This window comes from Canis lupus, chromosome 5 (assembly GCF_048164855.1).
Source record: "Canis lupus baileyi chromosome 5, mCanLup2.hap1, whole genome shotgun sequence".
In the NCBI taxonomy this organism is placed as follows: Eukaryota; Metazoa; Chordata; class Mammalia; order Carnivora; family Canidae; genus Canis; species Canis lupus.
The window spans coordinates 77803100-77830165 of NC_132842.1; the positions used below are offsets into that span (position 1 = coordinate 77803100).

At 61.3% G+C, this 27066-nt stretch overlaps 1 protein-coding gene across 2 annotated transcripts; it reads left to right on the forward strand.

Moving 5' to 3' along the window:
* WNT4 (Wnt family member 4) lies at positions 1-27066 on the forward strand. Of its 2 annotated transcripts, none has more exons than XM_072827918.1 (5): positions 1-147; positions 14254-14489; positions 23104-23235; positions 23317-23459; positions 24014-27066. In XM_072827918.1, exons 1-5 carry the CDS (start codon positions 71-73, stop codon positions 24479-24481), a joined length of 1056 nt encoding a protein of 351 aa, XP_072684019.1. In that variant the 5' UTR covers positions 1-70; the 3' UTR covers positions 24482-27066. The 2 variants fall into 2 exon arrangements, with proteins under 2 accessions (XP_072684019.1, XP_072684020.1); XM_072827919.1 differs by having other exon boundaries at positions 24113-27066.

A 27066-nucleotide genomic window follows, 5' to 3' on the forward strand; every position in this document is an offset into this window, starting at 1 on the left:
GCCCACCTGCCGCCCCGACGGGAGGCCCCCGCGGCCGCAGCCGCTGCCCGGGCCGGGCGCCCGCGGCACCATGAGCCCCCGCTCGTGCCTGCGGTCGCTGCGCCTCCTGGTCTTCGCCGTCTTCTCGGCCGCCGCGAGCAACTGGCTGTAAGTCGGGCCGGACCGGGCGGGCGGGCGGGCGGGCGGGCGGCGGCCGGTGCCAGGCGGCGCGGGGCAGGGGGCAGGGGGCAGCGGCGCGGGCGCGGGCGGGGGCGCGGGCGGGGGCGCGGGCGGGGGCGCCGGCAGGTGTCTCGCCCGCCCTCGCCCGCCCTCGGCCGCCCTCGCCCTCGCCCTCGCCCTCGCCCTCGCCGTGGCCCGCGCCCGCCCCCGCCCCGGGCCTCCCTGCGGGCACCCCTCCTGTCCGGGTGCGGCTCCCAGCCCGAGGCGGCAGGGGTGGCGGCGGCGTCCGCACCCATGGGCGGCCCGGGGCGCCCGAGAGCGAAGGGGCGCGAGCGCGGGGCGGCGGCCGGGTGGGGTGCGCGGCTCGGGGTGCAGCCCAGGCTCGCTGACAGGTCGCCCGCCTCCGGGAAGGACCGTGCGTCGCGGTGGCAGAGTCATCCCGGGAAGTCCGGGAGCAGCCCCGGAGCGAGCTCCCCGCCGGCGGCGCCCCGCTGCGGGCTGGGCTGGAGGCGTGCAGGGACCTGTTTCTGCTCGGGGGGCGGGAGCCAGGGCTGGAGGGAGGGAAGGGACCGGGACACCGGCCTCGGGGAGCCCGCGGCGGAGCTGGCCGGCCTCACTCTCCGCTCTCCGGGGGAAGGAACTCCGGCCAGCCCTGCAAGGGGACAGCAGCCCACCACCTCCCTGCCTCGTCCCACCTAAGGCGGCAGGGAGGGGTGGTGGCCCTGGTGACCTGCCTGTTTCTCTCTTGCGGGGCCTGGCTCGGGGGACTCCCAGGGGAGGGACAGAAGGTTGGCTGGGACGGGGAAGGGGGGGGGCGGTCTTAGGTGGAAGGAGGGAGATTCTAGAGGGATGAGCTTTGGTGAGGGGATGAACAGGGAAGCAAGGACACTCTGGAATCCTTCATCCCCCCTCAGGGATGGTGCACCAGGCCCCGCACTTCACCCCGGCCCCAATCCCTTCTGCCCAGAGCTCTGCCCCCATCCGCTGTGGGCAGCCAGTGGGGAGCCAAGCTCCAGTATTGATCTGAAAAGCATGAGGTGGGAAGGGGGATAGCCAACAGTGTAGCTGGGGTTTCCATGGAGACCGCGGGAGAGGAAAAAATTCTCTCTGCATCAAGACTAAAGAACAAATATCTCCCATGAAATTGCCCCGAGTGTCCAATGGCTGTTGCTATGAGGTCATTGCGGCCAGCCGGGGCCCTGCAGGCTGGAAGGAGTGTGTTCGTTGGGGTCAGAGCCACCCAGGGCTTGGGGGACCGAGGTGATGTGGAACGCTCCCAGCTGTTGGGAGAGCGAGCGACTCCAAGGCAGCCCAAAGTGGCTGCAGAGCTTTTGTTTTTCTTGGAGGCTTAATTTGATTAACACTTCAGGGGTAGTGGCAAAGTGTACCGAAAGCTGGGCACCACCCCCCCCCACTGCCCCCGCAGGCCATCTTCCTGAGCAAGGACTAGGCCACCTAGCTGAGGAGGGGAGCTGATTTGGATTCAGGGGGTCTGTGGTCCCTGGAGCTGCCCCCTTGAAAGCCTGGGTTCAGAGCCAGGGTCTCCGAAGTGAGCGTGAGCGTCTGGAAGAACAAGAAGCGGGTCTGACCCACCCAATGCCCAGGGCTACAAGAAGGCAGAGAAAGAAGTGGCAGTGCCAAGAGTCTGACCAGGGCCTTCAGGGAAGAGAGTGACATCCACAGTGGAACGTCCTTCAAGGGCATCTAGTGTTTGAGCTCCTACAGATGAGGAAACTGAGGCCCCAGGAGGGGAAGCTACTTGCCCAAACCCAGAGTGGAGAACTGAACCCAAGTGCCGATTCCCAGGCAGTGACATACCCCTGCCCCGAAGTGGTCCCCGAGTCAAGCCAGTATGGCCCAGGTGGTGTCACCACCCACCCTCAGCCACATCCAAGCCCAAAGTCCCAGCCAGGGAGGCAGCCCCGGTTTTGGGTCATGCGAACCACGGGGAATTCCAACAGGTCGGTTCTCGGGCTTGCATCAAGGGGGGCGGGGTGAGGAGGGGCGGCCTGGAGGGAGAAGAGAGGTTGGCAAACCTGTTCTGTGCAGTGGTGATGGTTCAGGTTGCCACGAAGCAGGTCTCTGGATGACCCAGCTCACTCCTGCTCCACCCCGGGCCCCGAGCCAAGGGTCTCTGCCCCGCCCAAGGCAGGAAGAATAAGGGGCTTCCTGGGACCCCTACCAAACCAGAGAGGCCGTGATGGAGAAGAGAGCTCTGGGCACATTCCAAGACCGGGTTGTTTGCCTTGTATTTATTAGCCACCTCCATCCCTTCAACAGGGACTGAGCCAGCTCGGGGGGTGGGGGGACTCAGCATCGTAGCCCGGCCTCCAAGGACCTTGGGGTCTGGAAAGACAGGATAAAAGCAAAACCACGAGTGGGTGGAACGGTGCGCATGCTACTGCCGTCAGAGGAAGGGGTCAGCGAGAGCCGGAGCGGTCACAGAGGGGACTTGGCCTGAAGGTAGCAGAATCGTGACGATACTAGTAAATACTATTACACTAGCTCCCACTGTACTATCTAAATCCTGACAGCATCTGAATCCCATTCCACAGATGGGAAGATTGGGGATCACAGAGGTCTTTGCCCAAAGTCACCCAGCTGGTGAATGGCAGGGGCATCTGACCCGAAAGCTGCCCCTAGAAGGAAAAGCTCTGGGCAGGCAGATGTCCCTCCAGGCATGGTGGCTGGCACTATCTTTTCACGTGTGAGTCACCATGGAGGTCTGGCCCCAAGAGGAAGGCTGGCAGTGCTCTCAGAGGGGCCAGGCCGGGGTGTCCATTCCCCTTCCAGTACCTGGAGTCAGGCTTCCGTCCAGGGTCGGCTGGCTGGCTGGTTGCAAGAGACGGTGCTGCCTGTTGTCTCAGAAGGGCGGGTGGCCTGGCGGGGGAGGCCAGGTGTCCCGCTGCGTGCAGCTGTTGGGCAGGACAGAGCCTGGAGCTGGGAAGGCTCCACCGCCCGAGGCCTGGGCAAGCCCAGAGAAGCTGGAAGCTGTCGATTAGACTTGCGTCTAGCACCCCGGGCGAGCTGACAGCTTGTGGCAGCTCCCACCACCGACGGAGGGATGGATGGATGAAAACAGGCCACCGGTGGAGGGCCTGGCTCTGCCACAGATGGGCTCAGAAATGGCCCTGAACGCTCCCTCCGACACAGGTTGTGCTGAGAGCTGAGAGGCTGAGGTTCCAGTCCCTGCTCTGCGCCCCCACCCCGCCCCCCAGCTGGCTGGTTCTGGGTGAGCCTCTTCTGCCCCCTGGGCCACAGCCCTCAGCAGATTGCTCTGAAATCCGCATGGAAGGCCTGGGAAGGGTCAGGGAATAGGTGAGCCAAGATTTCCTTATTGTGGATTTGCTGAAGAAGGCAGTGGTGCACTGAGCGGGGGCCCCAGCAGAGGCCCACTAGACGAGGGTGGGGAGCCCATCCTGCACTCGGAGATAGTCCGGGACGGTGCCTAAGAAGCAGGTCTCTGAGACAGCCCGCGGTTCCATCCCAGGTCCGCCACTGACCAGCTGAGTGACCACGGACAGGTTACTTAACCTCTCTGGGCCTCAGGTTCTTCATCTGTTTCAGTGGCGCCCAACCGTGGGCAGTTGTGAGGCAAGTGCAAGCCCTTGCACACAGCACGCCAAGCACGGTGCCGGGCACGCTGATGGAAACAGCAGCCGTGGCTGCTGCTGGAAGCTGAGGGTCTCTGCGATGGGGGAGTCGTGTCCTTGTTTATAGGGATGGTGGAAAGAATGGGCCTTCAGGCCACTGCTCCCAGGTCTTGTTTACCCCAAACCGTTCTATCGGGAGCCTGTACTCTTACACAGGTCACATAAGTAGGATTGGAGGCAGCCACCCGCCCTGCTCTTCAACCGGGGCCCCCACCAGAGCCTCACAGAGCCAGAGAGGTCCAGCCTGGCGAATCCTGGTAGCCAGGGGACTTGAGTCTGGGGGCACCCCTCAGGGTGGCTGGAGGGTGAAATCTCACCCTCACGGGATCTGACTCCCTGCAGGTGTGTGTCTCAGGTCCAAGCTCCTGTGTGCCTACTTGACCAGCAAGGGGGGCAGAGGGAATGACTCCTTTGACCATGGGAGCCCCACAGGTAAAGGTGTGGCCCATCTCCTCCCAGAAAGTGTCCCCCAATCCCCAGCTACAAAGGATCTCTCCTTCCCTTCTAAACAGTAAACTCCACTCCTAGGAGCTCCTTCCCTGGCTCTGGACATTGGATCATTTGCGAACACGTCCGCAGCCCTTTATAGTTTACACCAGAGTCTCCTAAATCGTTCCATTGATATTTGGGGCCTGTCCTGTGCATTGAAGAACATTCAGCAGCATCCCTGGCTTCTACCTGTTAGATGCCAGTAGCAAGCCGGGGGCTCTAGACATAGCCAAATGTCCCTCGGGGGTGGGCGGGGGGTGGGGTGAAGAGCTCCCCTCGTTGAGATTCAGTGGTTTACAAAGCACTTTCATGCCCATGACCCTATGAGAACCACATCACTTCTCCCCACTTTGGGGGGAAGGAGTCTGTATTCTTTTTAGCCCCACTTCAGAGGCCCAGAGGTACAGTGACTTCCCCAAGGACATTCTGCAAGTCAGAAGCAGGACTTGAACTTGACTTGTACTCCCATGTCCCACATCTCCTGGTTTCTATCCCCCGCGTATGGGACTGTTTCGTATTATGTGTAACTACAGTTCAGGAGCGTGGCTCGTTCTTCTACAAGGTTATAAACCCCTGAAGGCCACGGCTGTGGCACAAACGGCTCTCAACGTCTCCTAGTGCCTGGCATGTGTCTGGCATGTAGTAGGTGCTCAGTCAGTATCTGATGGATAAAGGGAAGAGGGGCTTGTTCCCTCCAGAAGGCTTTAAGTTTTTGTCAAAGGGTGCCCTATCTTAGAGACCTTGAATAGTAGGGAAGCTCCGCTCTACCGCTCTGAGTCTCAGGTGATGATAAGACAGGCCAAATGGGTGTCAGGAAGTGTGGCTGTCACCTGCAGGGCTGCTGCTCTGACCCTCAGCTCCCCTGCCAGGGCGCACCCCCTGGAGCCCGGCTAAGCCCTTTCCCCCCCCCCCGCCACCACCCTCCGCGGCAGGGCCCCGAGACCAGGCTCTGCCCGAGGGGTTTACTCAAGCGGCAGTAACCACCCAGCTGTCTGCTATGGCTTGACTTTCTTCCCTCAGCCCTGGATTAGCAATTGAGCAACTCAGCAAGCATCTGACAAGACAGTGTTCCCCAAACCTGTTGAAACTCGCCCAACTCGGGCCCTGTGGGTGCGTTTGCAAAGCTGAGCATTTACGCCAAGCCTCTTTTTCTTGTTCCTCCCCCTGGGAAGAAGGGCTTGGCCGGAGCCAAGTGGGCACAGGGTTGGCCTGGGAGCCACGGAAGCGAGTGACAGCCGCCCGCCACTGTCCCCCCATTCCGGTCACCCCCACTGCAGACGAGCTCGGCAGAGCTCAGCAAGCTCAGCTGGAAGGCGAAGCTGGGACCCCATGGTTGCAGTCCAGATGTCCACACGAGTTGCCAGCTTTTATCTCTGAGTCCCGAACTACATCTTCTGTGATTCAGCCAAACCCAGGAGAAGGCTCGCTCCCTGCCGTGACCCCACCAGCTCCCCCTTTCCCCATCCAAACCCCTCTCCGCCTCCCCCATCTCCTGGCAAACTTGAAACCAAACTATGTTCTAAAAGTTCCCCTGACCAAGTCATGAACCCTGCCGTGGACGGGACCTGGTCTGAGCAGAGAGGGGAGGAAGGTGGGTAGGAGGAGGGAGGGATGTGCTCAGAGAGGAAGGAGCCTCCCAACAGCTCGCCGCTCACGCTCACAAGGGAGCTTTGGAGAGGCCCATTAGAAGCTGTGGGAAATTTCCAGGGCAACTCCAGGGGCCTCTTCCTGCTGTGACTCCTGGATGGTCCTTTCCGATCCTATTTCACACTCGGGTCACACACAGGACCTATCATGGTACGACTGGTCGAAACTCTTCCCCGAGGGCTGGCGGCAGCAGGGTATTCCTCTTGCATCAGGGATGCCCAGCAGTCCTGGGACCCAGGCACAGAGGACTGGTCGCAGCCCCTGTGACTGTCAGAGTTCGAGGGGTCCCCACAGATTGTCCGTTCAGCCCCTTCCAGCAACAGTGAACCCCCAAGCAGGGGCATGCCCAGTAAGCCCCGTTCAATCCTGTCAGATGCTCACTTGTGGAGACTACGCCACCAGGCACTGTGCTAGGCACGTGGGGTCGCAGCACATTAGTGCTAGGGCTGGAGCTCCATCCCAGGTCTCCTGGCGGTCTTCCCAGGGCTCTCCCTGCAGCCCACACCCTCGCCAGTCATCCTCTGGGGGAGGTTAGGAGCAATGGAGCAAGGAAGGAGCCCAAGTTGTCCTGGCTGCCTCGTTGGGATGGGGGTGCGAGTTTGACCACAGGATCTCCCAGAACGGGGCCTTCAGAAGGGATCCACCAAAGCCAAGGAACCCACTAGAAAGCCAGCACCCGCCCTGGACAGCCCAGCTGGGGTTTTACCCGCCCTCCGAGCTCCCCCGGCTCCCGCCCCCCGAGCTCCCTCGCAGAGCTCGGGAGGACAGTTCAACAGTTCAGCGGCTCTCGGGGACAAGAGTTGGGTGGGTCTTTGCAAGGGAGAAGCTCTCCGCTGCCACATGAGGGGGCAAGGCAAGGTCAGGAAGTGCCCTCAGTGTGACACTCACTCACCCCCACAGTCACACCTGCCCCGCGGAGAGAAGGAAAAGTCCTACATCCTGGCCCAGCTCTGGGGCCCTCCAGGCTCGGGTCCGAGTGGCTACGTCCTGGGTGTGTCGGCCACCCGCTCCCCAGGAACACATGCTACGAGATGGGATGTGGAATGGGGGCTCCCGCGCAGGAGGTGGGGGCACGGAGCCCTCGGGAATGCCATGTAGAGAGCTGGGGTGTGGCGGGGTGGGAAGTAATGGAAACTGGAAGCAAAAAGGACCCCAAAAAATGGGGTTGCTGAGGCTTCTGAGGATGGGGAGCCAAGGAAGCCAGGAATCCCAGGAGACAGAGAGAAGGGGAATCGTACCCTGAGCTACAGGAGTGGGGGTTGGGCTCCAGGAAAGGCCATCGTTCCCCTGAACCTCCGAGGAAAGGGACTTGGGACCTGACCTGAGCATCGAGGACTCCCGAGTTCCACCAAGGCTGGGGAGAAGGTGGAGGGAGGCTGCACCCACCACCCCACAACCGCTGTGTCTCCAAGGCTGGCCCCTCCTCACCGGCTGCCCCACTGGGGGCTTCGGGCCACTGGCAGCAACTCCTTCCACAGCCCCAGAAGCTGCCGAGACCACAGGCCAAACGCCGTCCAGGCAGCCCCACTGAGACCCCTCGCTCCCCAGTAGCCCTGGCACCTGAGAGCGGTATAGACGCCTTTGCTGGGGTGCAGGAAAGCCCTGGGACCCCGACCCACTCATCAGTGAAAGAATGGAGCCACCTTCCTCAAATCACTGTCACTGCCGAACCGTCATGCCCCGGGCACCCTGGGCCATCCTCAGAGTCTGATCCGCCAGCCCAGGCTTAGGAGCCAGAATGATCTAGGTGCTGACCACCCCTGACTGGCTGCACGGCCTTGAGCTCGTGCCTCCCGGAACCTCATCTCTAAAATGGAGGGGATGACACCCTCCTGGCCAACCCTGCATGGCTGCAGCAAGGATATAGTCAAGCATGTGACTTGCTTGAAGAGCACAGGTGACAAGGGACGGAAGGTCCCTCCCGTCCAGCCAATCTCATCCCACAAAGGGCTCCCAAGTCCCCCGGGGCACACTGAGCCTGTTCTGGGCCCCACTGTCCCTGGTCTCCTCACCCCAGTGTCCCAGCCTCTGATCCCCTAACAGCCCTCCCCTCCGTCCTACCTCTCAGACTCCTGGTCCCTGGAGGGTCCATCCGATGGGCCCGAGTCACTGGCACACATCCTCTTGCTGCACATGCTCCATCTGGAGATTCCGTCCAGTTGGGGGGGAGGCTGAAGTGACCCACCGCTCCCAGCAGGAGTGTGTCCTTCCCTCAGGCTGGAGAACCCAGGTCTGAAAGAGTAGAAGGAGCCAAAGAAGACCAATGAGCAGGATGGTCTGCGGTCCAGCAGAGGGCCCAGCTCAAGGCAACAGGAAGGGGCCTGGAGGCGGCGGTGCTGATGGTGACGATGATGATGGCGTAAACATCTTAATGAAGGCCATAATGATATGATATAACGTAATAAGGCGGCCGAGAGGGGGGCAGTGTCTACTGTGTGACCCTTTAATCCACTTAAGCCTCCCGAGGCAAGCCCTATTGTTTTCCCCATTCTACGGATGAAGACCCCGAGGCTCGGAGATGCTCACTAATTTGCCTTTGGGAACTCAGAGCCGGGATTCTGCCCCAGTCGGCCGTCTCTCCCTTGCACAGTGCGCCACACTGTGGGCCGTACGAAAGGACAGGTCTCCGGGACAGGACCACGTCGGGGAGTGGGCAGCAGGGCTCGGAGACTGTGGGGGGACAGAAGCACCCGAAGGCCCGAGCACAGTTGAGGGGCGCGGTGAGGACCTGGGAAGCCAGGCTCCGCTGCCCCCGGGGAGAGGGCGGTCCTGGGTGGGGTCTGCGGCTCGGGTGCTTCACCCGGCAGGGTCTCGCCGGGCGGCTCGCTGTTGGGCAGGCTCTCGGGCTCCTTCCGGCTCCTCCTCCCACCGGCTTGGCCTCCTTCCTCCCTGGTGTCCCAGGCACTGCCACTCCTGAGGAGGCTCTAAATGTGGCCCAGGCAGGCAGGGAGGCCAGAGGGAGGGGGCAGAGAGGCCTGGGCTGGCGTCCCAGCCCCCACCTGGACACCCGCGGGGCCGGGACCCACGACACTGATCTGCTTGGCCTCCCAAACGCTCCAGCTATTTCCCGTCCCCTCTGCTCTGGACGCGCAGAGTAAGAGCCGGAGAGGAGTCGGAGAGGTGCGGATTTTCCTCTAGGAATTTGTATATTTTTTTTAAAAAGCAAGCAAACCTGGAAAAGCTTGGGACAAGCCCAGCTAATTTTAGTTTCTAATGAAAACAGCAGGTGGCCGAGAGGATCTGATCTCCCTGGCAGGGCCAGGGCCCTCCAGCCTTGCATGCAGGCTGCGCATACGGGCCGGCGGGGAGGGCCTCCTGGGAGGAGCCTGCAGGACCTGCAGCCCCCCGTTTGAGGAAATGGGGGCACGGGCTGCCTGGCAGCGGCAGCCGGGGCGGCCCGGGCTGCCAGGGTAACCTGATCGATGGCAGGGCTGTGGCTAGAGTTCGGGGGCGGGGGGGGGCAGCAGGTGGCAAATTGCTACGCCTGTCCTCAGCAGGGGCAGGAAGGAGCCTGGGCTGGGGCAAGGCGACCAGAACGGGGGAAGAAGCAGAGATGGTCGGGGCCCTCCGCAGGCCTGGCCAGCCCAGCCCAGTGACAGCCAACACAGCGCGCCCGGGAGGCGCTGTCTCCCCAGAGTGGCTTGTGCAGCCAACACTGGAGCCCGGCCCGGCCCCGGGGTCATGGAGTGGCACATGTATCTCTGGGGAGAAAGCAGGGCCACCTTAGGGTGCGGGGAGGGGCTTTCCGAGGCCCCCAGGGCCAGAGGGCCAACCCCTCACGGTCTCCGAGCGCTCAGCAGGCTGATAGGCAAGGGCAGCCCCCACCCTATTCCTCACCCCTGCCCCTCCCTACCCTGGGGGCCCTGCCAGGAGGCGACAGACCCTCCATCCGCCGCAGGCATCTACCCAACGCCTTCTGTGTGCCATGTGCCGTGCCAGGCACGGAGGAGGCCACGCTGGACGGGCCGCTCAAGGCACTGTCAGCCCCCGCAGCCGTCAAACAGGGCGAGACCGAGTTCCCGGTCACTCACTGGCTGCGTGACTTGGGGCGAGTCACTCCACCTCTCTGGGCCTCGGTTTGCTCCTCTGTAAAATGAGGCCAGGCCCCCAAACCAGACACCAGAACAGGCAAGCCATCCGGGCAAGGACCTGTAATGGGACCTGGGGTCCCCACTCTCTCCACGCCATCCCCAGCTGCGTGTCCAGCCACAGCAGCCACCCCTTCCCAGGCAAGACCCTGGGATCTGGGAGTGTCGGGGTGGGGTGGAGCTGTGCCCCCCGGGGCACGGAAGGGGACAGCTGTTGAGCCAGATGAAGCAGGGGCTGGGGGGTGGCACTGGTGCCAGCCGTAGGGGCAGGCACGCTCCTCAGCGGAAGAGGGTTCTCAGCTTCTTCCTGGAAGCTGTCCCAGTGACTCACGGCCATGGCAGCCCAGCAGCTCACCCCTAAAGCCCTACTACTGTTATTTCAGGCTGCCTCCCCTCATTGAGTCTGAACCTAGGAGAGAGGGGTGGGCAGCTCCTCCGGTCTACCTCATTTCTCATTTAACCGTAGGGGCTCCGTGTATCCGCCTGGCCAGGCCCCCGCCCCCGGTCCCCGTCTGTAGGAGGAGGACTGCCACTCTGACAGTGGGAACGGCCACACAGACCTACCAGTTTACTGTCCCCACCAGGAGACAGGCTCCAAGTGGATGGGGATTTGCCCAAGGTCACACTGTGGGCTGGTGGCTCAGCCAGGCCTCCCCAGCCTGCTGTCCCTACCCAGAGAACCCCCGCCCTTGAACAGCTCCCTTCACCAGGAGCCGGGAGCCCGGACATCCTGACCCGGCCCCTTGGCTGGACGCAGAGGGAGCAGGGGCTGAGATGGGTAGTCAGCTCTGTGCCCCCATGTCATTCGGGGGATAGGGGCCCCCACCCTTATCCAAGAGGCCAGGCCTGGGCCTGAGCAGGAAAGGACCCAACGTGAGACCCAACTCCTTGTGCCCTCGCTGGCTCGCCGCCTCCCAAACGTGGACCTGGCCCCCGGCCAGTAGCTGGGCTCTTGGCGCCCCCTGCAGGCCGAGAGCACCCGGTGGGACGAGCTCCGCAGGGGACCCCCTTTCCCCAGCTGGCCCAGGCAAGGGAAGCACCCAGACAGGGTTGAGGAGCCAAGTGTGCGCCCTCCCCTTCCGGATGCACCTTAACCATCCCCCCCACCCCCGGCACTTGTCTCCCCTCTAGGAGGCTCAGGCTCCTGCCCCGACCCTACGGGTCTCTGTGCATCCCCTAGGCAGGACCTGGTAGAGACGACAGGGAGGTCCCCCAGGAGGCAGGGAACATGGGGGAGGAAGGGAAGGCCGGGCCGACTCAGCCCAAGACCACCCACCTCCTACTCAGCCGTGCTGCCGGGGAAGGGGGGTCCTCACGGTTACAGCAACCTGCGGCGTGCCCGGCTGAGCCCAGCTGCACCAGCCGCATCAGATCACCTTGATTTCTCACAGCAGCCCTCCGGGATAGGATCCATTATCTCCACTTCGGATAAAGAAAGCTAGACTCAGACCCCACAGCTGGGGGTGGGGGTGGCTGATGTGACCGTGAGGAGGGAAGTGGGTCCCGGGTTCAGATCTCCCTCGGGTGCAGGCGGAGACGCCGCCGTGGTTAGCCAAGAGCTTCCCCTGCAGTGCTCTCCCGTGCCAGTCTGGCTTCACAGATGCTCCTGGGAATGTGTGAAAAGCCCAGATGCCCACCCAGCCCCGCCTGGAGGGAGGCCCAGGCACCTGCGCTTTCGGCAAACCCCGCACATGTTTCGATGCACAACCAGATTTGAGGACCATCCCTCTGGTCCAACCCACGCACCTGACAAACAGGATCCACCTGCTGCTCACGCACCTCCGGGGGCGGGGAGCCTGTGACCAGCGGGCAGCCCACCGGCTGCACCCGGACCAGCATCCTTAGGTCCCACGAGCCCGCCAACCAGCGGCTTCTGCCCAGGGCGGTCAGTTCTAGTCCTTGGGCCGCTTAGAGCAACAGTGTGTCTGCCAATGGCTTTGAAGTCAGGCAAAACCGAGTCCAAGTTCAAAACCTTTTACTCGCTGGCTGATCTTGTGCACAAGGCAAACTACTTGGCTGCGCCTGTCTGTGCCTCAGTTTCCTCCTGTATAAAATGAGAGCCCATTGGCTTGCTGAGAGGCTAAATGCAATAATGTAAGTAAAGTCCTTAGCCCGGTCCTAAGTTCCATTTCCACGGGGCTTTCTGCGGATTTTTCCATCTGCTCTCCATTCATTCACCTCTTTCAGCAAACAGATGGCGAGTTCCTGCCCCACTGCCTCAGACCCCTTGTCAGACCATCTTTCACACACACACAGGACCCCTTTTGCCCTGATGACAGTTCCTTGACTTAGCCAGAAGCAGCGCTAAGCTCCCTGCATTACGGATGAGAAAACCGTGTCCCAGAGAGTGGTGACCTTCCCCTCTGATCCTTCTTTGGACAAGAAATTTCGTGCAGTTTCCCTCATAGATGCAACAGCATCTTCGCCCCTGTGCCCTGGAAAGCACCCTCCCTCCCCCCAGACCAGGGTTCCTGGCCAAGCCCTGGGGGTGTGTGACTGGTTCACTAATAGAGTCAGGGCAGCAGGATGCCCACTCTCTTGTGTTTCCAGCTCCTGAGCAGTGTGACTGAGCCTGAGGGGAGAGCCAGGGTCTGGGTTTCCTCCTGGGAGGTGGTGGGAAGGCCCCTTTCCCTCTCTGTGCTCACCTGTAAAAGGAGGGGTCTGGACCAGACTATGTGTCAGGGAACATTCCCTAAGTGTGCGACTCTCTGTACTCTGTACTCCAGGAATCTGGAAGGCAGCCCCCGACAGCCCTGCCCTGGGAGGGAGCCGATCATCTCCCACGGAACGGGTGGAAGCGGAGGCAGGGAAAGGGGGAGGAGGCGTTCAGAGTCCACTCCTCAGCCCTCCTCCGCCGTTCAGCTGCTACTTGGGCACCTACTAGGCGCACGTGGCCCTGGCCAAGGATGCCAGTGGGGAGCAGGGACAGGCTGAGGGGCAGTGGTTGGAGCACAGTCGTGGGGTTATCGGACCTGGGCTTCAATCGAGATCTGCCCTCACAAGCCAGGTGACCCTGAGCCGGTCCCTCCACATGACCCAAAACACCTGAACCTAGCAGGTGTTCGGTTAATGCATACCTCTTCCCCTTGAGAGGGACCGCTTCTTCCGATGGCCGTTCCCTGGCTCTGCTCCCATCCTGGCGAGCGTTCTTGCGTCTTGCTCCCAGCTCCCTCGCCTCCTGGCCCAGACCACAGTGTCCGTCCTCCGGTGCCGCAGAGCCCGCCCGGGCCCCTCAACCTGCCACGGAGGAGGACAGGCAGGAGGAAGGGCCTCGGGGCTTGAAGAGGGCTGCAGGTCAGCCTTGGCACCTGCTATCTGTGTCACCTTGGTCCTGGCACCCTCTTAGCCTTCATTTTGGAATCCATAAAATGGGCCTAATAATTATGACCTCATAGACTGGGGCCGAGGCTGCAGCAGGAAGCAGGGACTGCCACTGTGCAGGGCACATGGTGGGTGTTCAGTGAACGGTAGTGCTGTCTCCTGCCCTCCCCCGAGATGGACGCTCTGGAGCCCCCTTCTCCCCATAGGCCTGGTCCCCGGCACCCTGACAGATGACCTAGTTTGGGATCCTCACCACAACCCCATGGCACCGTTGCCCCATCTCCAGGCTGTAAAAACTCAAGGGGCTGAGGGAAGAGCACGGCACACTTGGTCTTTGAAGCCCTCCTCCCCTGCCACCATCCTTGCGCTGGCCCGAGTCCCCCAGCTGCACAGCCCTGGTGCTGGCCTCCATCTGGCACCCCGAGATGTGGCTGGCAGTGGCTTGGTCTTGCAGCCAGAAGGTGGGCTTAGGTCACTGGGGTCCTTGCCTGGTGGGGCAGGGTAGTGGGGAGACACAGGGCAGTGGTTGTGGCCTCCCAGCCAGAGGGACAGGAAGGGGCCAGAGCCCAGGGCCCAGATCTGAGGTAGCATCAGGGCACGGACACCAGTGCAGCACCCCCGGCCAGGAGGGGTCCCATGGGGGCTCCGTCCGTGTCCCTCCCGGGGCTTGGCCTGCTTTGGCTGGGGAAGAGGCTTTCCTATGCAAGACGGTGCTTCCCCCTCTGGTCCCAAGAGCCAGGCAAGGGGGTCTGTCCCTGGCTCCAGGAGTCATAGCCGGGACCCGTCAGCGGGATGAGGCGGTTCCCAGAGCCATGGGCTGGGCACAGCCTGCGCCTGGCAGTGGAAGGAGGAGGAAGGAGCACTGCACGGCGTTCCACCCCCCGCCCTCTCCCCAGGTACCTGGCCAAGCTGTCCTCGGTGGGGAGCATCTCGGAAGAGGAGACGTGCGAGAAGCTCAAGGGCCTGATCCAGAGGCAGGTGCAGATGTGTAAGCGGAACCTGGAGGTGATGGACTCGGTGCGCCGGGGCGCCCAGCTGGCCATCGAGGAGTGCCAGTACCAGTTCCGGAACCGGCGCTGGAACTGCTCCACGCTCGACTCCCTGCCCGTCTTCGGCAAGGTGGTGACGCAAGGTGAGGGAGGGGCTCGGGGGCGCTGGGGGGGGGTGCATCTCCCGGGCAGGGGCGTCGGGAGCCGCCTGTCATTCAGGGAGCTAAAGGCCAGGGTGCACGGGAGCAGGGGAGGCGGGCGGGGGGCGCGAGCCCGGCCGAGGGGGCCGCTCCTGGTGTGGGCGGCGCGCCGTGGGCCGCAGCGCTTCGGTCCCCGTTCTCCAGAGGAAAGAACTGAGGCTCAGGCGGGGGACAGGACAGCCTGGCCCAGAGTCCCTCGCAGGGTGAACCCGGGCTCCAGCGCCGCCCCAGCCCCATGCTGCTGTGTGACCTCAACCCTTGGCCTCCTGGGCGAGCCCACCTGCGTCTGTACCCTGGCGGGCCATGTGGACGGCCTCCCCATGCCCAGCTCCGAGGCCGAGGAAGAGCAGCACCTGCTCTGTCCTCCTGGGATCAGTCAAGTCAAGCCCAGGAGGGGCAGAGGCCTCTACACCAGCAGCGCAGACTGGGGACCAGACACGGTTTTACGTAAACACCGACTCCCCCGGCCCTTGCGATAGGCGTTCACTGTGCAGATGAAGACACTGAGGCACGTGGAGGTTAAGTAACTTGCCCGAGGTCACAGGACAAGCAAGCCGCAGAGCCAGGGCTGGAGCCCGTGCCGTCCAGCTCCAGGGTCTTGCTCTTGCCCACAGCGAGAAGATGCGGTGACGGAGGGGACGTGGGAGCCTGGGGAACACAGGGGACACGCCTCCCTGGCCAGGCCGGTGCTCAGAGAACGCTGGCCTGAGGAGTTGGGCCTCCGCTGCGATGAGAAACATGAGAAGGCATTAAGCCAGAGGAAGGTGGGCAGGGCAGAGGGAACGTTCCATGCAACTGGAAGGCTCCTTGAGAGGTCACTGGGCCAAGCTGCTGCCCTCGAGGAAGGGCTGCCACCAGCTGCCTCTGTTTCTACTTCCTGAGCGTGAAACCGACACTCCGGAGCCACTCCCGGTCGCCGGGGCCCTTTGACCCGCGAGGCGGCGGGAGGGCACAGCCTGGGCCAACCTTTGTCTTGGCACCTGCGGTCCCGGACGGCCAGGGCTGCCGGGCTCGTGGCAGAGCGTTCGGATGTTGTCGGGAACCAACTGTGATCGAAATTTGGAAGCAATTCTCCTGGAAGCTGGCAGAGACCAAAAAGGCAGCATCGGGCTTGCCGTGACCGGATGTCGCTGCTCCGGAGAAGCAGCGGAGACCCAGTGAGGAGCCGCGTCGAGGAGGGTCTTCCCGGGACGACGGTGCACGGCCGGGCCCTGGGGCCACCGCCTGGGGAGGCCCAAATACTAGCCTCGTGTGCAGCGGGTGCTTGGAGCCGTAGGTGCACTGGTGGCCGGATCGGCAGGGTTCCCGTGTGCCAGGCCCCGTGCCTTTGCACGTGCTGTTTGTTGCCTCCACCCCAAAAACTCACCCCCCTTTCTCTGCCAGCTCAGCGCTCCCCTCCCTGCTGTGCCTTCCCAGCTCTTACACCCCGGCGGTTGCTTTTTCCTCTGGGCTCTGAAGCTCTTTGCTCATGCTGGGGTAGGGTGGTTTGGGTTTTTTTTTTGCTTTTTGTGTTTTTTTTGGTTTTTTTTTTCCGGTGTTTTTTTGTTTTGATATAATTTCAAGCTTACCGGGAAAAATTACAAAGTTTTTTTCCCCACCTCTAAGTGATGGATTTACTTTTCTTTTTCTATTGAGGTATAATCGACACACAACATTACATTCAAGTGTGCAACGTAACGACTCCACGTTTGTATATATTATGATCACCACACACAGTTACACGTTTTTATTCCTTTTTTTTTCACATTTTTTTTTCTTGTGATGAGAGCTTTTAAGACCTACTCTCATAGCAACTTTCACATCTGCAACATGGGATTATTAGCCGTAGTCACCACGCTGTACCTGACATCCTCAGGAGCTACTATTGTGTAACTGGAAGTTTGTACCTTCTGACCCCGTCCCCCAGCCCCCACCCGTCTCCCCGACCTCCTCACCCCTGCTTTGGCAACCACCAGCCTGTTCTCTGTATGTGTGAGCTTGGTTTTTCCTAAGGGGAATTCCCATAATACTCTTTCCCTAGATTCACCAAGTGTTCACATTTTAACCCACCTGCCTTATCAAATTCTCTCTTTCTCAACCTCTCTCCCTGCCCCTTAGTACACCTCACACACACACACACACACGTCTAAACCATTTGTGTTCACACACCTTCCATTACACCTTTTATTTATTTTTATTTTTTGAGCAAAAGAGTGCGTGGGCGCATGCACATGCGCAGTGTCGGGACGGGGCCGAGGGAGAGAGAACCTTCAGTGGTCTCCACGCCCAGCGTGGAGCCCCACCCAGGGCTCGATCTCACGACCCTGTAATCATGAGCTGAAATCAAGAGTCAAATGCTTAGCACTGAGTCACCAGGCACCCCTCATTACACCTTCTAGGCTAAACTGCAATGCCTGTCCCCTCACCCTGCTCCCCGATCCCTGAACCCTGACCCTTCCATGGCCAGGTGTTGTGTCATGCACCTGTTTCCCGGCACACGGCACAGCCTGGCACGGAGGGGACAGCCAGTGAATGTCATCCAGTAACAGAGAGCAAGTCTGGGCAAGGACTCAAAAGGGCGTAGAAGGGGAGGCATGGGGGTCGGTGCTGGCCTGAGGCCGGGGAGGAGCCCCGCGGAGAAGTGCCCTCCTCACCGGTGTTTGCAGCAGGAACCAAAGAAGGGCCCATCCCTGGCTCTGCAAGTTTGGGGCAACACTGAATCCTTCCAGGCGTGGCCGAAACCCACTTTGGACTGAAGTCTGAGCGGCTTGCTCGAGCGTCCGGCGCCCCCAGGGCCGAGTCAAGGCACCCACACTCCAGGCCGGCCCCACCAGGCAGACGTCAGGCGTGTCTGGAGGAGGAGTCCGAGCTCTTCTGTTCGTCCATCTCCTCACTCTTGTATTTCTCGTGTTCCTCCCTAGTGAAAGTCCTCTTGGGAGAGTCTTAGTTTGTCTCCACTGAACAAGAGGGGCTTGGCCGGCACAAGGTGCTGCTCTCAGAAGGGCCAAGGGCCGAGGAGGCAGCTGCAGGGACGGGGTGGGGAGGGGGGCGCAGGAGCAGCCGAGACCATGGGTGAGGGGTTGTCACTCTGAGCCGCGGTGTCCTCGCCTGTCAGACGAGCACATAGGGCCTGTCACGAAGGTCCCGTGACACAGTGTGTGGCAGCACTTAGTGTACACCCTGGCCCAAGAAGAGCCGTGCCCATCACCAGCTGCTGTCACTGGGGACAGCCACAGCAGCAGCCAGTCTGGGTAGGCCTTCTTTGAGGCCACCAGCTTTTGGGGTGATGGCAAGGGAGAGCTTGGTTTGGTGCCCACATTCGTGAGCTGCCTGGCTGGGATCGTGGCCTCAGACATTGGAGGAGGCCCAGGAGCCAGGCCATCCTTGGAGAAGAAAAGGAACCCCATTCGTTGACAGCCTCCTGTGCTATCTTGCCCTCAGGACAACTCTGAACATGGGGTGGTGTCCCCCACTTTACTGCCGAAAAGGGAGGCTCAGCAAGTTGAGGGTGGTGATACACCCAACTCCGGGACCTGCCAACTCTTGGCTCTGAGATCTCAGGCAAGGTCCATCCCCTCTCCTAGCCTTAGCATCCTTCCCATAAGGGAACAATTGTGGGGACAATCCCAGGACCCACCTCCTGGGATTCCTGCCAGACAGAGATGGTGCCTCTGAAGGGCTAGTTGGCTCCCCAGGACCCCCGGGCTGATGTTGCCTGAGGTCTCCTAGCCTCCAGCCCTGCACCCCACACCCCCAAGCAGCGGAGGTCACCCTGTTCCTGGCCTACGGAGGGGAGCTTGACGTGAGCTAATGGTGACCGATGAGGACAGCGAGTGACTGAGGGCCAAACTGTGTGCTCTAGGCTGACAATCTAGCAGAAATTTGGAGAGGTTAGCACCCAGGGCACCCAGGAATGGGGGCAGGTGGCAGTTCTTGGCCAAGCAGGGGTTAAGGACCAGATGTGGGATGTCCTCTCTACATCTTAGTCACTGCTTTGTCCCAGAATCTAGAGCAGCACCTGCACATAGTAGGTAACTGATAAATACATGTCGAATGAATAAAAAGGATTTGAGGATAGGAGGGCGAAGCCATAGAGTCTGGCAGAAGTTCAAGGTCACCAAGAGCAGGATATATACAGGCCTCTCGGAGCAGGCCGGCCTGAGCATGGCAGGCGGAGGTGAGAAAGGCACTGCAGACTCCTCTCCTCTTCCCTCCATCTGTGGGTAACGCCGTGTCTCTTCGCATCTTGTTCTGTGACCTTGACAGAGGCCTGTCCCGAGAGAGGGGACTCCATGAGCCCCGAGGCCCTCCAGCCTCTGGCTGCCATGGTAGGGAGGTGATGCAGTGCACTGGCCAAAGCAAAGTGAGGATTCGAACCCAGACCCGCCTTTCCGTCCCTTGCGTGTCTAACGTCATCTAGACGCCTTCCTTAGTGACTGTGGTAACATCAGCCTGGATTTAAGATGTGAGGGCTTCTCAGTCCCAGGCTGTGACTTACCAAAACCTCTGCTCTCACCTTGATCCCCAGTACTGGCATCATGGTGAGCCCCATGAGGCTGAGAATGTGCCCTCCTTCTGGGGAACCTCCAGGCCAGCCTTTTGGTGTCATCATTAGTTACAGGTGGGCTGGGGTGGGTTCCCAGAGATCCTCCGTCACCAGGAGTTCCTTGAGGACAAAGTCACCTCAGTAGCCCTAGTGTGTAGCATAGGGCCTGGCTTACAACGGGTGACCAATAAGTGGTGGGGGAGCAAGCAAGGAAGTATCTCTACCCCAAGGAAGCGTTCAGCCCACTAAGTGCCCTACTGACATCTGTTAGCAAATGAATAAAATGGCATTAATCACGACAATAATCACAAAATATGTCTCGAGTGCCCATTATGTGCCAGGGACTTGACTAAGCATGTTCTAGATTTTACCTCATTAGAGTCCCATAACCACCTCTTGGGGTCAGGACTATTAGCCCCATTCTGAGGACAAGAAAACTGAAATCACACATCTAGGAAGTGATAGAGCAAGGAGTAGATCTCAGGCCTGCGGCCTGAGCCCTATCCAGACTCTTTCCCAATAACCCACTCCTGTCTCCGAGGGCTGCTGTGTGTGCAGCCCTGTGCTGGGTGCTGGGGGGCAAAGGAGAAGTATGGGCACAACCTGGCCCCGGGAGCTTCCAGTCTGGCTGCAGAGGACACACAAATACGCAAGACACTGAGAAAATAAAAGCACCTGCGGCCTGATTCTGGTCCTGGGGGCAGGCAGGCCAGCAAGAGCGCCGGCAGCCCTGGGAGGCCCGAGATGCTGGGCAGGAAGTGTGGGGTCTGGCCAGCCTGGGCGGCACTCTCCTCCCCTTGTTCGAGTTGGGACAATGAGGCTCAGAGAGGACGGTCATGCCACTAGTAAGAGTCTTAATTTACTCTTTCCCCTGTCCTACATGGTCTCTCACATCCCAAGAGACTTCCTGGAGGTGGTTTCAAGAAAAGGTGAGCTTTTGCAGCTAAGAGAACAAAGGAAACTGGGAAGGCAGGCTGGGAGCATGAAAGGGGACAGGACGGGGCAATGTCCTTCTGAGGGACCAGTGCCTGTCCTGCCCCATCTCCCAGGGAGATGGAAGCTTTGGAAACTGAGTTATGTTTGAATGGCCCTTCCCCCGGGACATCGGCCTGGTGCCCAGGGGATCACCATGCCCGTGGCTTCTTTTCCAGCCCAACTCAGCATCCGCGGCTTCTCCTCCAAACATTTCTTACCACTCCAGAGTCCCTCCTTCCAACATCTGGGAGAGACATCGCACATGACGTGCTCAGAAGGGTACGGGCCTTGAGTCACACAGGCTTCAGCGCCTGTTCCCACTTAGCTGCTGACAGCCTCACTCCTTCCTCCACAGAGCAGCGCCGGGGAGAGCCGGGTGCTAAGGTTGTCATGAGCCGTGGACAGCGTATGGAAAGGCCCTGGCACTTAGTAGGCCCTCAGAAAGGGTGGTTACTACTGGGCCCACGGGACAGCTCTGAATTCCCAGCCCCAGGCCACCTCAGCATCTCAGAAAAATGGCCCTGAGGTGGGACCCAGAGGACCCACATTGGAGCCAGGGGAGGAGGAAGAAAGGAGCTGGCTGCGGGATGGGCAAATGGCTCTATGGAAGAGGCAGGCGGTGGCCGGGCAGCTGCTGGCACCTTCCAGAATCCTGCCTGACGGCCAGCTCTGATGTCCCAGGAGGACAAAGCCAGGTCTGTCTCCCTGCTGCAGCTGGAACAGTTGAACCCCCGACCAGGGAGCAGCTATCTTGCACGACACGAGGGGCCTCCCGCTGCCTCGTTTGCGGGCGCGCCACCGTCCTCTTCTGTCTCTGTCAGGCACCTCTCTAGCGAGCGAGGCTCCAGCCTGGGCACCCAGGCAGAGGGGAGGAGCCAAGAGGGGCCGCAGCCCTGGAGTCCAAGGGCTGGGACCCGGAGCCAGCTGGAAAAGGCTGACAGGGCCACTGCTGTGGGATTTGAGGGCATGATGGCTTAGCCACACTCCCCAGGTCTTCTGGGGCCTTCTGGGGCCTCCTGGCCGAGCACAGGCCCCCTGCTCGGCATCCCCAGGGAAGAGCCCACAAAAGGGACCGGACTTGGCCCATGGCACATGGCACATGAGATTTCAGGCGGACCAAAGAAAGCCCTTCTTGGCTTCACTCGCTGGTGGGAAGGAGGTGGGAAGAGATCCACTGCACGTGTATTCCTGGGGGCTCCGGGCTCGGTGAGGAGGGCAACGTCAAGGCTGCCTGAGTTCCCATAGTGGTTCCACGACCTCCTGGCTGCGTGTTGTCGGTCCCGTTGCTTCGCCCCTCGGTGCCTCGGGTTCCTCATCTGTAAAACGAGGGTGAAGTCTCACAGGGCTGGTGTGAAGAGTGTGTAAATGATGTAAAGCGCTCAGGCAGGGCCCAGCACAGAGTGAGCGCTCTAGAAGCCTTCGCTCTTGCTATTAGTATTTTCCTTCCAGAACTTCTTCCTTCAGGCCCACTCCCAAGCAGAGAACAACGGAGTGTCCTGTTCCTGAGACCAGGGCAAGAGGGACCTGGAGCCCCCCGGAGATGGACGCTGGGTCTGGGGAATGAGGCAGAGGTCCCCCTGAGCAAACTCGCAGAGAGCCTTGCACACCAGGGCCGCGGCCCTCGGGAGGAGAGGAGCCCAGGGACGGGGAGGACCAGGGGCTGCCTGAAAGCCCAGAGAAACGGAAGTAAGGACCACGCCCGGCCAAGAGCTGGGGCCACCCTACCAGTCCCATCTGCTCTATCTCCCGCCGCCCTTCCCCCTTAGTCTTTGGGGCAAAAGATTTGTGCTGGTTCAGGCCTGGAAATACCAGAAATACCAGAAACTAAAGTCGTCCCTCTTTGGGCGGCCACAGCACAAAACCAACCAACATGATCCTGCTATTAACCTCGATTAACTTGGAGAAGATTCCATCTCAGGCTGTCGAGGCCCCTGTGGCTCCAGCCAAGCCCCCTGATGCTGGCCCAAAATGGCAGAGGGTGGGCAGCAGGGAGCGGCGGGGAGGCTGTAGCCCCAGCTCGAGGGCCGAACCTAGAACAGGGCGTCCTGAGCCATCGGGGCCCGAGCTGCCCCCCACCCCAGGGCTCGGCCTCTGCTGCCTGTCCCACAGACACGGGCACAGAGGAGGTGATTGTTCCCATCTGACCACGGCAACTGCTCCCGGGGGCAGCCAAAAGCCCAGGCCTGGGTGTCACGGTGGTAATTGCCAACCACGAGGCCAAAACCTGCCCCCTCCACTCCTGTGGACACAGACACTGCAGCGAGAGACAGAAGGACAGTCACGGGCACACAGAGGCCCTCACAGGGCCTAGAAGAGGAGCAGGGCCTGTCTGGTCACACACCCAGCCAGCCACACGCACACGCACCCCACACTCACACACACGCGTGCACGCACACACGCCCACTACCACCCACAGCCCCAGAAAGAGGCTCCACAGCAGCTACACCCCGAGGCACAGTTCCTAGGAGGATCAAAACACCCATTCAGGCAGGCGAGGAGGGCAGGCACCAAAATAGAACGGCTGAGAAGTCATGGGGCGGCAGGGGACGCACGGGCAGCAGGGGCGGGGTCTGCGTCCTGGTGGTGTCACTTCCTCGCCGCCGGGCCGCTGGGGCCAAATCCCCTCCCCTCCCCAAGCCCGCCTTCACCGTCTGTGAAACGGGCACAGCGAAGCTCCGCGCAGCAGAGGACACCCTCTCCCCAGCACTGGCCTTTGCTCCCCTGAGGTATCGGGGAGCAAGACGGCCTCAGCGGGAGGGCAGGGCCGCGGCACGCAGGGCCCTGCAGTCTTGGCGGCTCAGGTCACCCGTCGGGCGATGGCCCGACTCCCGTACTGGGAGCAGGGGACGCGGGGCCGTGTCGGGTGGGCCGGGGGGTGCATCTGTAGGGTGCGGCGCTCACCCCACGGACGCTCCGGGCTGAGCCATGTGCACCCGCGCGTGTAAGCGGCGGCTCAGAGCACCTCCTGGCCCCGGGGGCCCCCACGTACCACGGCTCGCGGAGGGGGAGCGGCCCGAGCACTGGGACCCAGCCCTGCCCTCCCTCTGCCTCCCACAGGGACTCGGGAGGCGGCCTTCGTGTACGCCATCTCTTCAGCAGGTGTGGCCTTCGCCGTGACGCGGGCGTGCAGCAGCGGGGAGCTGGAGAAGTGCGGCTGTGACCGGACGGTGCACGGGGTCAGCCCGCAGGGTAAGCGTGGCAGGAGGGGGCGTGCGTGGCAGGCGGGGCCGGGCCGCCCTCCCTCACAGCGGCCACTGTGCACCCCCGCAGGCTTCCAGTGGTCGGGGTGCTCGGACAACATCGCCTACGGCGTGGCCTTCTCCCAGTCCTTCGTGGACGTGCGCGAGAGAAGCAAGGGGGCCTCGTCCAGCCGCGCCCTCATGAACCTCCACAACAACGAGGCCGGCAGGAAGGTAGTGCAGCACGTCCCCTGCCACCTCACCACCGGGCGGGGTGGGCTCGGCGGGGTCCCCGGCACGTCCCTCCCCCGGCGCGCCACGCAGAAAATGTTCGGGCTCCTGCGGGCCAGCGGGCTACGGGGCAGCCAGGTGAGCAGGTGTCACAACAGCGTGTGGCCCCCGACACGCACCCACGAGGATATGTACACGCACACACCCTTCCTAAGTAGCAGGGCTAGGACGTGAGGCACGTGCCTCCCCCGACGCCACGTGCCTTCTCCTCCCGGATGCAGCAGCCCTGCTGGCCCCCTCCCGTCACTCCCCCGCTGCTTCCCCTAACAGTGCCCTCTGAAGCGTTTCCCCTCCCTCCACCCCAAGTGCCCCGAGGACAGGGACAGGGTCTTCAAGTCCCCAACACAGCTCACCGCCCACCCCAGTATACAGCAGGTGCTTAATACAGAGAAGATGCAGGACAGTAAACTGTTCTCCAATTCTGCGGCCTCCCCCCACCCCGACCCCCAGCCCCTGCCGCCTCCTGATGGGCCCTCTCCCCTCCCCGTCCCCTGCAGGCTATCCTGACACACATGCGGGTGGAGTGCAAGTGCCACGGGGTGTCGGGCTCCTGTGAGGTAAAGACGTGCTGGCGAGCCGTGCCGCCCTTCCGCCAGGTGGGCCACGCACTGAAGGAGAAGTTCGATGGCGCCACCGAGGTGGAGCCGCGCCGTGTGGGCTCCTCCAGGGCACTGGTGCCACGCAACGCACAGTTCAAGCCGCACACGGACGAGGACCTGGTGTATTTGGAGCCCAGCCCGGACTTCTGCGAGCAGGACATGCGCAGCGGCGTGCTGGGCACGCGGGGCCGCACGTGCAACAAGACGTCCAAGGCCATCGACGGCTGTGAGCTGCTGTGCTGTGGCCGCGGCTTCCACACGGCGCAGGTGGAGCTGGCCGAGCGCTGCAGCTGCAAGTTCCACTGGTGCTGCTTCGTCAAGTGCAGGCAGTGCCAGCGGCTGGTGGAGCTGCACACGTGCCGGTGACTGCGGCAGCCGCGCCACCAACCACCCCGTGGCCCGGGGAGGGCCGGTAATTTAAACAGTCCCCCCGCACCTACCCTGAAAGATACTGGTTGTATTTTTTGTTTTGGTTTGGTTTTTGGGTCCTCATGTTATTTATTGCTGAAACCAGGCAGGTGGCCCCAAGGGCACCAGCAGGGCCTCCCTGAAGCCTGGGCCTTTGTGGCTGCCACTGACCAAAGGGACCTTGCCCGTGCCTCTGGTTGTCCACATGTGGCCACTGCTGACCACTCGGTTGTTACCTGTATCTGTTTTTCTACTCGCAGACTTAAGCTGGGTAACAAGGAGTGTTCGCCACATGCCTACTGACCCTGCCATCTAGGGAAGGAGGTGGCCCTATGGCCAGGGGAAATCGGTGCCATCTTGATGGAAGTTGCACCCCTACACATACACACCTGACCCCTGGCAGCTTCGGCCTTGTAGCCTTGTCTCTCAAGCCCCCTGGAAAGGGAGTGCGCAGATACCAGCCCAAGGGCAGAGGGTTCGCTTCGGCCCTCCATGAGCAGCTGGAGGTTCAGTCTCTGTGGAACCTTCCAGGCAGGAAGAGCAGAGGAGACAAGGGCAAGAGAAGGCTCCAGGCCCACCCCGGAGCCCAGCCCACCCAGCCTCCCCATCACAGAGGGGAAGCCGCCACTCCCCGGGCCCTCCCAGGCAGAAGCACCAGCTGTCATCCTGGATCAGAGGTCCCAGCCGGGCCTTTGCAGGGACACCTCTATGCCTGTCTCCTCATGGTGCTGCTCCTCTGTGAGATAAAGAATGGAATCACACCCATAGAGGAACCGGCCAGTGAAAAGCCCTTTCCCACCCATTACTTCACACACTGAACCAAATTTACTGAGCAAATACTATGTTCTAGGGCCTCTACTGGGGCATCTCAGAGGATGATCACAACAGTCCTGGGACGTGCACAAGACAGAGATGCTTGTGCTCACTCTACAGGAGAGGGGGCAATGCTCAGCCGGGTCCCAGAGCACACTGGCTGCAGAGGCACAGCCAGGGGAGCCCTGCAGCCAAGGCTCCTCCTGGGCACCTTACCCAAAGGCCTGCTTGGGTCCCAGCCTTGGGGAGGGGCACTACCTGGAGGAAGAGGGGCCAGGAAGCAACAGGAGCCAGAGACTACAGGTGAGGCCTAAAGGCCACATGGTTCCAGGGGGCACAACAGGTTCTGCGGGAAGCAGTGGACAGCTAGAGGGCTGATGAAGTGAGGGGGTCAGCAGCTGAGGCACCCCTGCCGCCAGGGACCCTGGGCACAGAGGAAGAGTCTCCCAGATAAAGCAGTGGCAGCCTGGGCCCAGCCCTATGCCCAGCAAACCGGTAGGAGCACAAGGCCAACCTGTGTGAGTAGGACATGCACACAGCAAGGTTCGGCCTGACCCCGCTGCTGCTTCTCAGGAGGGCTCCCAACCTCCAGAGGAGCTCACCGGAGGCCCAGTCTCCAAGCTGCCCCCTTAATGGGGCGCCAGGCTCCTGGTTTGAGATCTTGAGTTCTTAGATCCCCACCGGAGGTTCTCAGACCCCAAGCTCCTGGCTCCAGGGTTCCACGTCTGAATTCAAAGTCCCAGTTTGAGAATACAGGCTCCAGCCTGTAGAAACTCTCCTCCAGGCCTTGCGGTTTGTGCCTCCTGGTGTTGGCTCCCTCACTGAGAGGGTCAACACCCTTGGCCCCCAGCCAAGCTCTCTGCTCAATGTCCATCCACGAAGAAGGCCAAAACCAAGTGAGATGCTGCAGCCACACTGGAATGAGGGGTAATCGTGGGGCGGGCAGGCTCTGATGTGGATGAAAGCTGAGCCCACTAAGTGTCCCCACAGCGGCCCAGCTGGGCTCACTGCTCCTCTGGCAGGCTCTCTTCAGCTGTCTGCTCAGTGCCAGGGAAAATGCTAGCCCTCACTGGCAAAGGCCAGACCCAGACAAAGGAAACAGGGGAGACCCCTCCCCCTGCAGAGACAGGGCAGAGGCACTCTTCCCCAACCCCGGATCCTGTGCCCAGAGCCAGGGGACTGCTAGGTCCAGGTTGGATGCTGGTATTACAGATAGTGCCCCAGAAGAAGTGAGAGGGTCTGTGTCCGCTCACAGGCATCACCTTTCCACCTGCCTGGAGACTCTCTCAAGGCTGACCATTCTGGGCTTCTGAAGGGTATGACCTGTGTAAAGGAGACTAGATTCTAGGAACCTCTGCCCAACCCTTCTGCTGCCACCACCAGCAACCCAAAGGCCGAAGGGACCCACAGCTGCAGGAAAACGGAGCTTCCTTGGACACACCTACATCCAAAGTGTCCCAAATAAAGAGGTGGAACCAGCACATACCTGACGTAGCCCACCCACTCTAGAAGCTGGCCGGAGGATCCAAGTCCTGCCCGAAACCCTCTCCACTAGTCTCCACAAGACAAAGGTGATGTCCTCTGAGGCCTAGGGCTGGATAAGCCCCAGCTCGGGATGCTGCTACTTCCTTTGCTGCCCTACCCCATCCTCTAATTTTTATACTAGGCCCCTTGCCATTGTGACATCCCCATGAAATAGTCTGATGCACGATAAAATGATTATTTCTTTA